Raw genomic sequence first — 14,184 nt, 5'->3', positions numbered from 1 at the left:
GAGGCAGCCGATCAGTGATTCTCTCTCATCATTGATGTTTCTATCTCTCCCTTCCTCTCTAAAATCAATAAAAATATATTTAAAAATAAAGTGACTTTTCCTTCCCTAGCAAATGGGGCCTGGTTAAAAACAAATCCATTAGATCATTCAGATGGAAAAAAACAACACATTCAGATGGTACTTTATCTGAGGTTAAAATTCCCAAGATAAATGTTAGCATGATAGAATAATGGTGGAAATGTGGTATAGTGTCCTCTAAACTTATCAATTGAGATGTAACTTTTTTTTTAAATCCTCACTCGAAGATATTTTTCCATTGACTTTTAGAGAGAGTGGAAGAAAGAGAGAAAGACAGAAATATCTATGAGAGAGCAACATATTGATTGGTTGGCTTCTTCACGAGCTCCTACCAGGCCTGGGCCAGGGAGGAGCCTGCAATCGAGGTCCGTGCCCTTTACTGGTATCGAACCTAAGACCCTTCAGTTCTCAGGCCGACACTCTATCCACTGAGCCAAACTGACTCGGGCAAGATGTAACTTAATATGCATAAAGCTAGGGAGAACTTAGTGAAACAAACAAATTTACACATGCTGGATATATAGGTGTAACTGTTTTGGAAGATAATTTGGGGGTAATATCAATAGATTTCTAAATGTTCTAATTTTGGGGATTTGTTTTAAGGGGATAATGTGAAATTTGTAATAATTTAAATGTCTAATCATTGGGAAATGGTTAAATTTAATAGGACTTGGCATAGCCAGTACCTGAATATTATGTAGTCACTAGCATTCATGAATTGAAGACTTCTTGATGATGTGAGGAAATATTTGTTATATCAGGTAAAATTATGGAATTCTGAATTTTAAATACACTATGGTCATAGTATTGTGAAAAATTGCATGGAAAAAGACAGGAAGGATATATATCAGAATTTTAACAATAACATAATTGTTTTTGGGTGGTAAGATTATGGATAATTTTTTTCTTCTTTACTCACTTTTGTTTTTCTCAAATTTAAATCATGAGATTGCATTTCTTTGATAATTGGGAAGAGGGGACTTTTTGTAATATAACAATTTTTATAATGTAACAATTTTTGTAATATAACAATTGCACCTCTTTATGGAGACTTTAGGCCATAACCTTTTTTTTTAATGTGTAAATTTTGGGGAAGTAAATTATAAGTTTAAAAAGAAACTATTTTTATTACTCTATTATCAATGTACAATATTTTTTCTTTAATATTTGCATGCATCAAATTTTGTTATCCATTTTTATACCTTTTTTTTTTTTGCATGTTCATATCTCAAGCCTTTTTTTTTCTCCATTAATAAACAATGTCATTTTATTATTTAACATAATTTACTAGTTCCACAGAACTTGCTCAAACTTGTGTTGGAACACCTTACTATCTGTCTCCAGAGATCTGTCAGAATAAACCCTACAACAACAAAACGTGAGTGGCTGACTATGGGTTTAAAGGCCTCAGTAAAATCAGATGGATTCTCTCTTATGATACCTTTGTAATTTTATTTTCTTCACTAGGGCCCAGTGCATGACATTCTTGCATGGGGTGAAGGGGGCGGTGGTGTCCCTCAGCCCAGCCTGCACTCTCTTGCAGTCTGGGACCCCTCGCTCCTTACCCCACCTGCAGGGGAGGTGGGAGAGGCGTGAGCCCGGCTTCTGGCTGAGCAGTATACCCCCTGTGGGAGGGCATCACCACCGGGGGCAGCTCCTGCATCGAGCGTCTGCCCCCTGGTGGTCAGCGCACATCATAGCAACTGATTGTTCCCCTGTTTGGTCGATTTGCATATTAGGGTTTTATTATCTAGGATGTGTGAAATTCAATTCCCAGTCAGGGCACATACAAAAATCAACCAATAAATGCATAAATAAGTGGAACAACAAATCGATGTTTCTTTTTTCTTTCTCTCCCTTCCCTCTCTAACTTCAATAAATTAAAAAAATTAATTAAGGAAAAGGAACCATATTTGATACATACATATGTATGGGAACCCCACATACATGAGAGAGTCAGAGCCCCCACATGCAGGAGAGGTTTAGAGATGGAAAGGGGACATGGGTATCTAAGACATTCTGAGCTAGGGATGAGATAAGGTGCCTCAGGGGTTTCAAAGGGTCATTGCAATATGATGAGAGCAGACCTTTAGTAAAATGAAGTTTTCCTCGCCCTGTTAAATAGGTCAAAAGGAGTTATCTCTGATAATGGTTTGTTATGGGCTAGGCTCCTAATTCAATTTCTTCTAGGTTGTTAAAAGGGGGGCAGAAATTTCTCTGGGGCCTGTGGCTAAAGTAATCTGTATATCACTGAGGCACTTCTGCTTGTTCTGAACTCCCCCCCCCCCCCCCCCCAGCAATGCCTTCTTACTGTGGTCAGCAGTTAGACAGACATGGCAGAGGTCACTTTGATGGAAAGCTCGGGTGCCCAGCAAAGGACAGTTGTAGGGTGGGACCTCATCCCTAGGGTGACTTTTCCTTCCCAAGCAAATGCCTGGTCATGAGGTTTGGATCTCTTCCCTTCCCTTCCTAGAGATAACAACTAGGCCTTAGTGTATTGCAGTTCCAGTCCCAGAAAAGCAGCAAAACGAGAGAAGTGACCCCACAGCTGACCTCCCCAGCTGCACTGAATAATGACCCCTCCCCCCCTGCCCTGGCCCCAACCAATCCGTCAGTGGAGACCCTGACCCTGAAAGGACACGCCTGGGAAGCTGCCGAGAATTCCTCCGGGACCTCCCCTAAACGCTTCCCCTTAAAATCCTCAGGAAAGCCTGGCCAGAGCGGCTCAGCTATGTGTCCTGTGCATAGAAAAGTTGCTGGTTCCATTCATGGTCAGGAACCTGGGTTGTGGGTTTGATCCCCAGTGAATTGATGTTTTTCCCTCACATCAGTGTGTTTATTTCTCTCTCTCTAAGCATGTCTGTGTGTCCTGGGGTGAGGATTTAAAAAACCCAAATCCTCAGGATGGAGCCCAGTGTGCTCTCCCTCCCGGAGCACTCCCGTGCCGTCCCCTTTCCCCCCATCCCCCCAGGCACCTCACCTTTACCTTCCTCACTTCTAACTCCGAGATCCCTTCCTTTGTCTCCATATAACTTGTATCCTAAACCCATTTCTCCTGCAAATTACTTTTACTCTGTGATTTTGTAAATAAATGTTCTCTTATAGGTTGGGGCTTGGCTTTGAATTCTTTCCTAGCCAGAACTTAAGTACCGAGGCTGCTGAACCCAGGTCCAGTCTGACCCCACCAGCCTAATACCTGGTGCTATTCCTGCTGTTGCCAGTGCATATGATAAGTTCTTTGGTGGCAAGAAAAGAATTCCAAATGCACACAAGTGGGAAAGTGTAAATGTGAAGGCAAGATTTTATTGTGAATTAATGGGAATTAATGCACCCTTGGGAATTGGAGGGTGGGCAGGCTCTAACACCCTGTCATGAGGCTCATGTTAATCCTCCATATGTCTTCTTGGTTCAGGTAAAGGACAAAGAACCAGTCAAATTCCTAACTTTTCCTGGGCCTGGAGTCAACCTTCCTTCCAGTAAATTCTATTGGGGTTTCATGGCCTCTATCTAATTTGATTACCTTTCCAATTGTTCCCAAGCTAGTGATAACCAGGAGGGTGAGCCAAGGTCCCCTCCATCTCCCCCCAACTCCCTGCCTGGGTGGTGTCTCATGATGCTAAAGAATGAGCTTCATGAACCAGAAGGTTTAAGCAAAAGTGGAAAATTTATTACAGACTCAGGCTCCCCACATGGGGAGAGGCCCAAATAACGGGTGCCAGGGAAGCTAGTTGGGTATATATTATACATGCTATAAGCCTGCACTGTATCTGTGTCGCCACCTGATTGATTCGCTCATTGTTCTTGCACAGCAAGGGATCTGAACTTTCTTTGTTCCTATGGCACCAATACACTTGCGGTTGCATTGCAGGCTCTCCCTTGGTTTCACATGCCTCCTGCTGTGTGTCCAAAACATTCTGTTCTTTTTTGCATGGTTGGTTTTTGTGATTAGGCTTGTTCAAACTACTGTGTCTGTCCCTACCTGTGTTCCACCTGCCTTTGTTTTCCACTGAACCTCTGCCCCGTCTGCCTGCATGTCAAGCTAACTTCTCTCACATTGTTTTGTCACCCTGACTCCCATTGTGCATTTCCATAAGTTTTATTACATCATCTGGTTCTTATTGTGCATGCTGAGCATTGCACCCCTGGGGATATTTCTGAGGATTAAGTTCTCTGAAGTGTGTGAATGAGTCTGTTTACCAGAAACTAGATGGAATTCTGCACTGTTACCTGCTTCTCCATTTATTAAGATTACTTAGTTCCCTTTTGCTTTCTTCCTTATATTAATAACTATCTTTACCATATTAATAATTAGCTATCAATGCTGACAATACCACTGCCAACATAGGCACTATTTATTTTATTGCAAAAAAGTGTTGTAGGTGGGCAAGATAGAAGGCAGTGATGACAGAGCACTAGATTAGGAGCTCAGAATCCCAGTCTTACAGTACAGAGGAATTCAGAATGAGTCACCCCAAGATATGCTTCTGAGGTATGTGGATTTGAGTTAAAGGCAACCAAGACCCTGTGGGCTCAAAAGAAACGTCTGCTTCCCCTTAATTACCTAGAAGAATTTAAATTAGGGGCCTTTCCATAATAAGAAATTATCAGAGATAACCTTTTTGAGCTATCTATAGAGCAAGGCAAACTTGTAATTACTCAAAATCTGTTCTTATCATCCTGCAGTGGCTTTCCTCCCCTCTGAAGCCTCAAGGTGCCTTACCTCATCCTTAGCTCAGAATGTCATAACACTTCATTTTCCCTTTCTGACTCTGAGCCTCTCACGTATGCAGGGTTCCCATGTGTACATAGATAATTAAATTTGGTTATTTTCTCTTAATCTGCCTCATGCAGATTTTTTAAAAATATATATATTATTGATTTTTTACAGAGAGGAAGGGAGAGAGATAGAGAGCTAGAAACATCGATGAGAGAGGAACATCGACCAGTTGCCTCCTGCACACCCCCTACCGGGGATGTGCCCGCAACCAAGGTACATGCCCTTGACCGGAATCGAACCTGGGACCTTTCAGTCCGCAGACCGATGCTCTACCACTGAGCCAAACCGGTTTCGGCTATCTCATGCAGATTTAATTATTTGCCCCATTGAAAGGACATTGAGGACAGAGGACATTTCTTCCCCACTCCTGGCTCTGTCACCAGCTTGACCAACTCACTTGGCCTCTGTGAGCCTCAGTTCCCTCTCCTGTAGCAACACGAATGCTGGCTAGGTAATCATTGAGGTGTCCTCCACCTTTAAAACCCAGCTATTTTTCTATTTTTTTTTTAATGTATGTGATACCAGAGCCTAGGGCTCGGGAGTAATATTAATATATATAGTGATAAAAGATGAAGATGAGGTAGTTTCGACTTTCATTTAAGGAAAAGAAAAATCCGCCCCCCCCCACCCCCCCGATTTTCAAAGCTTGACTGCCATTTGAACCATTTGGACTACTAGTTAGTTAAATGTCTTTTTGTTTAGAAAAACACCCAGGGACATGTGGCTGTTTGAAACGTAAAAGGAAGGCAAAGCCGAGTTAGTAGAGATCTACAAAGACAACAGTAAACATTCCTCTGTATAATAAAAGAACAGACATTTGTTCATTTGTTTTTAAGCTGACTCCTGGCACCAGAGGCAGTTCGCCTCCAGATGAGCAGGAATGAGCTGGTGTAGGGCTGGGTAGAAGGGCAGGCGTCCACCCAGAGCAGAATTTAGTGCTGCCGCCAGCCCAGAAACCTAGGTTAGCAGCACTGCTTTGTTTCCGTGTACTGTTTTTTCAGAATTTGGGCCAGCATCCAAATGTGTTGATGTTAGCAATAGTCAGCTGCGTCCTCTAGACCAGGAAGTCATTCCCAGGTTCACCTCAGTCCTCACCACGCACACGGAGGCTTTATTTGTGGGGCGGCAGCATAGAAACATTCAAACCTGTAAAGAATTTTTATTAGTATGTTTGAGCCAAACTGATGACAATTGCTGGGTAGCAAAATCTCAACAAATTGAGAAAATGCTACTAAGAATGGCAGTCTTAATAGATCAACTGAAGGACTTGTATACATGCATATAAGTACAACCAATGGACATAAAACTCTGGGGAGGGAGGATATGTATGGGAGGGAGGGGGGCAAAAAAAAATCAATAAAATATATTAAAATAAATAAATAAATAAATAAATAAATAAATAAAGTTGTCCACTCCCCTATGTTTAATGAGTTTACATAAAAGCACAAAATGCCAAAGTGTATAATCTTCGAATGGGAGTTGTACTGTTTACAAATAAAATGTCACTAACAAAACAAACAAACAAAAAGAATGGCAGTCTTGCACCTTATTTTATACATTTCAATAAAAAAATAGATATAAATGGGTTACATGAAATTTCTTGGTGACAGATTAGGGAGGTGGGGAGGTGGGGAGAAAGCAAAGGTGGGGGACACTTCTGGGACTGGGTGAAAAGTAAAATGATAGACACACATCTTTTACATAGGTGGGTGCAGCGTAGTTAACAGTCAACAATTAACATGATAACAACAGCAATGAGGTCTATGCTCTGGTGTGGCTGTGGTGCCAGGAGGGGTCCAGATAAAGAACATATCCTGACAGTCGTATGTTGTCATAGATGCAAAAGACAATAGACAGGCTCGATTAAGGTAAAGATTGACTTTTTCCAGGGAAGATTCTAGCATAGGACATGACTGAAAGGTTAACCTGGTGATATGCAGGCAGGCTAAATAGCGATCTCAGATGGTTGTTAATGTAAGAAAACATTCAAACCTGTAAAGAATTTTTGTGAGTTTATTTGAGCCAAACTGTCAACAATTGCCAGGAAGCAGAATCTCAGTGTATTGGGATAATGCTCTGGAGAATGGCAGTTTTTCATTTTGTTTTATACGTTACAATCGCAGTGGGTTACATGAAAGATAGATTAGGGAGGCAAAGAAAGCAAAGGGTGTTGGGGGTTGGATAAAAAGTAAAACGATAGACACCTGCTTCTTTTACACAGGTGGGCACAGGATAGTTAACACTCAACAATTAACGTGATAACAATAACATGAAGGAATTTGTGGTCTCCAGGCGCCCTGGCACATTGGTTGTGCCCTGACGGGTCCAGAAAAAGGGAAGTTGAAAGTTACCCTGACATTCCAATGATATGTTATAGCTGCAACCATAGACAGGCTTAGTTACGGTACAGATTAACTTTTGTCAGGGAAGAATCTAGCCTAGGATATGACTACCTGCCATAAACTGCTTTTTAATTAAAAGGCTTTAATTTCAGACCATCCTTTGTGGTTACTTTAGGTCCATGAGTTGCAAGGCTGCCATGCAGGCCTTCCCTGTGTGGCCCCTTCTCGCCCAGCGTGGATAAAGAATAATAAAATTTATTTAGGCAAAGGGGCTGGAGGATGGGACATCCAGAGGGAAGGGCTGCAGAGCATGGAGCCAAGGGGACATTGGGTCCATGGTGGCAGCACCCAGGAGCTGGAGTTCCATCCCTGTGTGCAGTCACTGGCAGGAAACTTGTGTTGTCAGTGGGCCGGGCTGAGTCTGTGGGTTTGGAATGCAAATGGAATACAGATGTGCAATCAGGTATCTTCAGGACAATTTCCTTTCCTTGTATGGAATGACTCCTGGTGTCCAGTGAGCTTTTTTTCTGGTCTTTTGTTCTGGAGGGGAAAAGGAGTGGTGAGGGCTGCTCCCCACAGGGAGAGAGCGAGCTGGGTCCTTTGTCTTAAGGATTTTATCTCTCTCTTGTAGGCAAGGACTTTTAGAGGAGTTCTCAGGGGAGGGTTTCAGCAGAATTTTCATCAGTTTTCTAGGTGGGGTTTTAGGGTTGAGGTCTACTGATTGATCAGTGCCAATGCAGGGGGTCATCAGTTACTGCAGCATCACTCACCTGGTTTTTCTGAGCCTGGAGCTGAAATACAACTGAAGTCTAGATGTTATTTCGGGGGGGGGGGGGGGGACCTTCTGTATATGCTGTAAATTACTCAGCCTATTTGTTCACCTGTCTGTCTCAGTGTCCCTATTCCACTTGTCCTGGCTTACTGGCCTGTCTCATTTCTTACTGCCTTGAATTCTCATTATACATTTTTGTCTCTTAAATTCATGCTTTTTATTCTATAAGGTGATTTCTTATTAAGCCAATCACATATAGCAATCACATATAAATATTAAGTATGAAAGAGCAAGTCTCTAGTCATCTATATATATAAAGCCTAAACAACAGTCGACTGGTAGCTATGATGCTCACTGACCACCAGGGGGCAGACGGTCAATGCAGGAGCTGTCCCCTGAAGGTCAGAGAGCTCCCACGGTGGGAGCACTGCTCAGCTGACCAATGGGCACCAGATGCCTGGCTCATGGCTGGTGAGCGCTGCAGCAGCAGCATGAGCCTCTCCCATGGACACTGCCCCTGTGCGCCCCTCCCCAATCTGGACCAGGACCTTGGCAGCGGCAGGCACAGCAGGGCCAGGATGAACAAGAGCAGTGCCCGGCCCAGGCCCAGGCTCCTCCCAGGCCCCCGCTGCTTCGTGTACTACTACATCCCTCAGGGAAATGTGGGACTGCCGGTTTTGGCCTATCCCCGCAGGTCAGGCCAAGGGACCCACCAGTGCACTGGGCCTTTAGTATATTATAAGCACATTTTCCAAGTTAATTGAGTACCAGATACTATGTTCATCACTTAATATGTGCCTGTGGGGGGAAGAAGAGGGGAAAAGGAGAGGTGTGGGCTCAATACCTTTGGTTCTGTCAATAGCCTTGTGTAGAACATACCTTGCTAACTCAACCAAATTTTACCTTTTGAATCAAAACAAATTTATGTTTGAGTCCTGCCTTCCCTTGCCAAATGCTCAAAATTTCATATTTTGTGCACACGATGTTGAAATATACCTTTTCTCTGTTAGGATTCTGACACAACTACAAATTGTTTTTATTTTTATCTCTTATGTTAGTCAGAATAAGAATTGATAATGTGCCTAAAAACATTAAAAAAACAAGTCAACCTATATAAAACTGTAAAGATACACAAGTATAAAGCACTGTAAGGATAAGGCTTTTATTATGAACTATGGATATGTTTTTGGCATGTAAACTCTTAATCTCCTCCAGGGATATTTGGTCTCTTGGCTGTGTATTATATGAGCTCTGCACACTCAAGCATCCTGTAAGTATATTAATTTGTAAATTAATGATAAATTTTTGAAACTACTTATGAAAGAAAAAGTTTGGTATCATTCAATTATTAAAAATTATGTGGGAAGGGGGGTAAATGGTAATGGAAAAATCTTATATAATAAAGAGATAATATGCAAATTGACCATCACTCCAACACACAAGATGGCCGCCCCCATGTGGTCAAAAATGGCTACCCCCATGTGGACACAAGGTGGATGCAACAAGATGGTCAGCAGGGGAGTGCAGTTGGGAGGGACCAGGCCTGCAAGGGAGGGCAGTTGGGGGCGATCAGGCCTGCAGGGAAAAGCAGTTAGGGGTAACTGGACTGGTAGGGGAGGGCAGTTAGGGGCAACTAAGCCTGCAGGGGAGGGCAGTTGAGGGTGACCAGGCCGGCAAGGGAGGGCAGATAGGGGTGACCAGACCTGCAGGGTAGGGCAGCTGGGAATGACCAGGCCTGCAGGGGAGGGCAGCTGCAGGGGACCAGGCCTGCAGGGGAGGGCAGTTAGGGGTAACCAGGCCTGTATGGGAGGGCAGTTAGGAGCAATCAGGCAAGCAGTTAGGTGTTGATCAGGCTAGCAGAGGAATGATTAGGGGGTGATCAAGCTGGCAATCAGAAGTGGTTAGGGGCAATCAGGCAGGCAGGCAGGCAAGTGGTTGGGAGCCAGCAGTCCTGGATTGTGAGAAGAATGTCCAACTGCCTGTTTAGGCACGATCCTGGTGGGATCAGGCCTAATCAGGCAGTCGGACATCCCCCGAGGGGTCTCAGATTGGAGAGGGTGCAGGCTGGGCTGGAGGACACACACCCCACACCCCGTGCATGAATTTTGTATATCAGGCCTCTAGTATAAAGATAAAGGAAAAAAGAAAGCAAAAAAAATTATGTGGACAAGCTATTAAGGAGAAAAATAGATCTATATATGCTGGCGTGGAAAGCTGTCCATATATTATAAGCTATGTTATAAAGTAAATCGTATACGTAGCACATTTGCATTAAATATAAACTAGGTGAGGCCTGGCCAGTGGCTCAATTGGTTGGAGCGTTGTTCCATATACCAAAAGGTTTTGTGTTTGATTCCAAGTCTGGGCACGTACCTAAGCTTTAATCTCTGGTTGAGGGCACTTACAGGCAGCAACGGTCTATGTTTCTCTCACATCAATGTCTGCCTGTCTCACTTTTCTCTCTCTCTCCCTTCACTTCCTCTCTCTAAACATATCCTCAGGTAAGTTTTAAACAAACAAACAAACAAACAAACAAACAAACAAACTGTGAGCATATATAATCAGCAAAGGAAAATGTACATGGGGTGAAGTCTATAGGAAACCAGGCACAAGCTTTCAAGAGCCTTTCCTAGTAGATACACAGGATGTGCTAATTCCTCTAGCAACAAGTTGTGACAACATGTATGAAATGCTGTGTACCAGGGAATCTCTAGAGACCCAGTGCCCAGGTTTTTATTTCTGACTCTTCATGTTGGCACCCTCTGCCTGGCATGAACCAAACTTCCAGATTCCTAGAAAGAAAGCAGGTGTTCAACATAAACATATTGTTTACATAAACTGTGTAGGTAAAGAGAACCACTCTGAATATTTAGGAAATGGTGGGAATACTCCAGAAATCTAAGTTTCCAGATGTCAGCCAAGGACCAATATTGTAAGCAGGATAGCAGTCAAAGGCCTGCTATGTTAACTCTTTTCTACACAGCTGTCATCATCATCATCATCATCATCATCATCATCATCATCATCGTCCAAGGTCACCCAGCTAGTAAGTGTCTTACCAAAACTTGCATCTTTACTGCCACACCTTGCTGCTGAACATTTTTATTACAGTCATGTGTCACCTAACGTCAGAGATACACTCTACAAAATTTGTAGATGATTTTGTTGTTGTGTATACATTATGGAATGCTATTACACAACCTAGATGGTACAGCCTACTAAGACCTAGGCTGTAGACTATTAATCCTATTGTAATGAATACTGTAAACAATTGTAACACAATGGTATTTGTGTACCTAAACATCTAAACATAAAAATGGTGCAATAAAAGTAAGATATAAAAGCCCTGGCTGGTTTGGCTCAGTGGATAGAGCGTCAGCCTGTGGATTGAAAGGTCCTGGGTTTGATTCCAGTCAAGGGCACATGCCCGGGTTGCAGGCTTGATCCCCAGTAGGGGACATGCAGGAGGCAGCAGATCAATGATTCTCTTTCATCATTGATATTTCTATCTCTCTCTCCCTCTCCTTTCCTCTCTGAAATCAATAAAAATATACTTTAAAAAAAGATAAAATGTGTCACACATGCATGTGTGTGTGCAAAGGTGGGTGTGGGTGGGCAGGAGGTGGGTTCCTGGGCTCCCCTGCTCTCCAGCCACACCCTTGCTCCAGTCCTGGGTGGGCCCAGAGCAAGTGGACACCATGCTGAGCCTCCTCATCTGTGTAAATCACCCAGAGCTAGTAGCAAATTCAACAGCTTAGTTGGTTCCAGCCTTTTTTTTCAACATTGCAAACACACATGGTCGTATATGTGGTTCGTGGTTGACTGAAACATTCTTATGTAACACACAGCTGTAAGTGTAAATAACTAAAGATTTTACACACTGAAAGAATTTCTGGTTTATGAAGAATTTTTGTAAAAATGTTTGTGTTATGTTAATTTAAAAAGCAATATGTAAAATTTCATATCATTATGCCCTCAACTCTATGAAACAACGATTATTTTTTAAAAAGGAGTGGGAGGAAATATATTCCTGTGTGGTGAAAATGTGTAAATATTAGTTTGATAATAAGAAAAAAATGAAACAAAAATACTGATTTAAATAAAATGGCATTTCAGTGAATAACTGCCAATAATATAAACTCATAAAATATTAGCTGATAAAAACAATTTAGGGTGGACCATGGTACTTCTAACTCAGGGGTCCTCAAACTTTTTAAAGTGGGGGCCAGATCACGGTCCCTCAGAGAGCTGGAGGGCCGGACTATATGAACTACTAATTCCTACTGTAACACCTCGGCTGCGCTCACTGCCCAAAAAACCTGGCGGGCAGGATCAGACTCCTCTGCGGGCCGCATGTGGCCCGCGGGCCGTAGTTTGAAGACCCCTGCAACTGAACTTTAAAACATTATTTTGTTTCTTGATATTACTTTAAATACTAGTATATTGCATTTTTTTTTCTAATTTAGTGTTATTATTCCTTGTCCTTTCAGTTTGAAGGTAACAGCTTACACCAGCTGGCTCTGAAGATTTGTCAGGCACATTTTGCGCCAGTGTCTCCAAGGTTTTCCTGTGACCTGCGGTCCTTGATATCACAGCTCTTTAAAGTGTCTCCCCAAGATCGGCCATCTATTAATTCAGTTTTAAAAAGGCCCTTTTTAGAGAATCTAATTGCCAAACACTTGACTCCTGAGGTGAGTCCTGAGGTGATCCTGTCTGGATTTTGACAGAGGTTTTGGTTAGCAGGCTCTTGACACTGTGTTTGGTTTTAGGTCATTCAGAAAGAATTCAATCCTACCCTAATAGGTAGAACAAGATCATCAGTTTCTCAATCTGCTGGGAAGATGGTCCAAAGTAAGAATGTTTTAACTATGCAATAAAACATTTACTACATGGGTCTCATATAATGAGTTATATGGCTGGCAACATTAGCAGGGAAATTTCACCAAATATATTGAACATGGACATTTAAAAATTTATGAGCAATATCTGCAGGAGAAAAATCGTCTTGTCCAGCGGTGACTCGTGGGTGTGCCTGTATACCTCGCCGCATGACCTGGAGGAGTCAGCTCCTCTCTTCTCATTGGTCAGGAGCCTTTATAAAGCAGTGGATTTGCTAATGAAGAGTTAGAATCCAAACTTAAGTGTAGGGAAGGTATAGAGAGTAAGAGAGGATTCAGAGACAGACATGGGATGAGGAAATGAAACTTATTTTTTTGAAATAGAGAGGGTGGACTGGCAATTAAGAATTCTCTTGAAAAAGGCCCAGTGGAGCTGAAGTTAGGATCGCGGAGAGAACCATAACTATGTGACCCCCCCCAAAGAAAGCAGGTGATGCTGCATGGTCATGTTAAGTAGAATAACATCAGGAATCAGCTGATGATGTGATGAGGAGCAGGATTGAGCCATAAACACATGTCTTTAAAGAATAAGATGTATAAAATCTCTCTAACATATCAGTGATAGGGAAATACTATTCACTATGATAGAGAAACTGAAATTGAGGAAAGTTATAAAGGGAAAATTAATAAATTAACCCTTTTACTATGTTTAATTTAATTTGGCACTGTAATGTGTTGTTTTAGATTGAGAATGTTTAGAAAGTAGGCAAGTACAGGATGAGAGAAAGTGCATTGTCCACATCTCTAATATGGGAAAGATAGGAAAACAAGAACAAATTTTGATGCTAACAAAGAAAACATATTAGACTTATGCAAATTTTTTAACAAATAGCAATGTGACATGAATGGTGTGACCTGATAATTCAAACTATGATGAATTAATTACTTGTGCCATTACCTTATGCATATTGTTTCTGTAAATGTTAATATTCATTTTTAATTTTAAAAAAGTTAGTATTATATATCACCCTGGCCAGTGTGGCTCAGTTGGTTGAGCATTGTCCCATGCACCAAAGGATTGTTGGTTCAATTCCCAGTTCGGGTGCATGCCTGGGTTGTGGGCTCAATCCCTGGAGGGGGGCATATGGTAGGCAGCAGATCCATGTTTCTCTTTCTCTCTCTTCCTTCCTCTAAAATCAATAAAAACATACACGTTTAAAGTATTATTATATGTTACTAGAAATATGTAAAGGGACACTGGAAAAATGGTTTTCTCCATTCAAAGAAAATGCATAAAAATTTTTCATCAGTATTTCTCTCACTGGGAATAAATGTCTCTGTGTAAAGTGAACTTACTGTGCTGTGAGGTGTCCCCTA

At 42.1% G+C, this 14,184-nt stretch overlaps 1 protein-coding gene across 1 annotated transcript in view; it reads left to right on the top strand.

Annotated features, from left to right (window-relative positions):
- Nucleotides 1-14,184, top strand: part of NEK5 (NIMA related kinase 5) — a 74,315-nt gene that overhangs the window by 18,604 nt on the left and 41,527 nt on the right. Inside the window, exons 6-9 of the mRNA XM_084879362.1 lie at nucleotides 1,370-1,456; nucleotides 9,185-9,239; nucleotides 12,460-12,660; nucleotides 12,739-12,820. Coding sequence (XP_084735488.1) covers nucleotides 1,370-1,456; nucleotides 9,185-9,239; nucleotides 12,460-12,660; nucleotides 12,739-12,820 — 425 coding nt within the window. The remainder of the gene's footprint in view (nucleotides 1-1,369; nucleotides 1,457-9,184; nucleotides 9,240-12,459; nucleotides 12,661-12,738; nucleotides 12,821-14,184) is intronic.

The sequence above is a fragment of the Pipistrellus hanaki genome (genome assembly GCF_964339955.1).
Source record: "Pipistrellus hanaki genome assembly, chromosome: 3".
NCBI lineage: Eukaryota > Metazoa > Chordata > Mammalia > Chiroptera > Vespertilionidae > Pipistrellus > Pipistrellus hanaki.
This window is presented reverse-complemented; position numbering and strand designations above follow the sequence as displayed.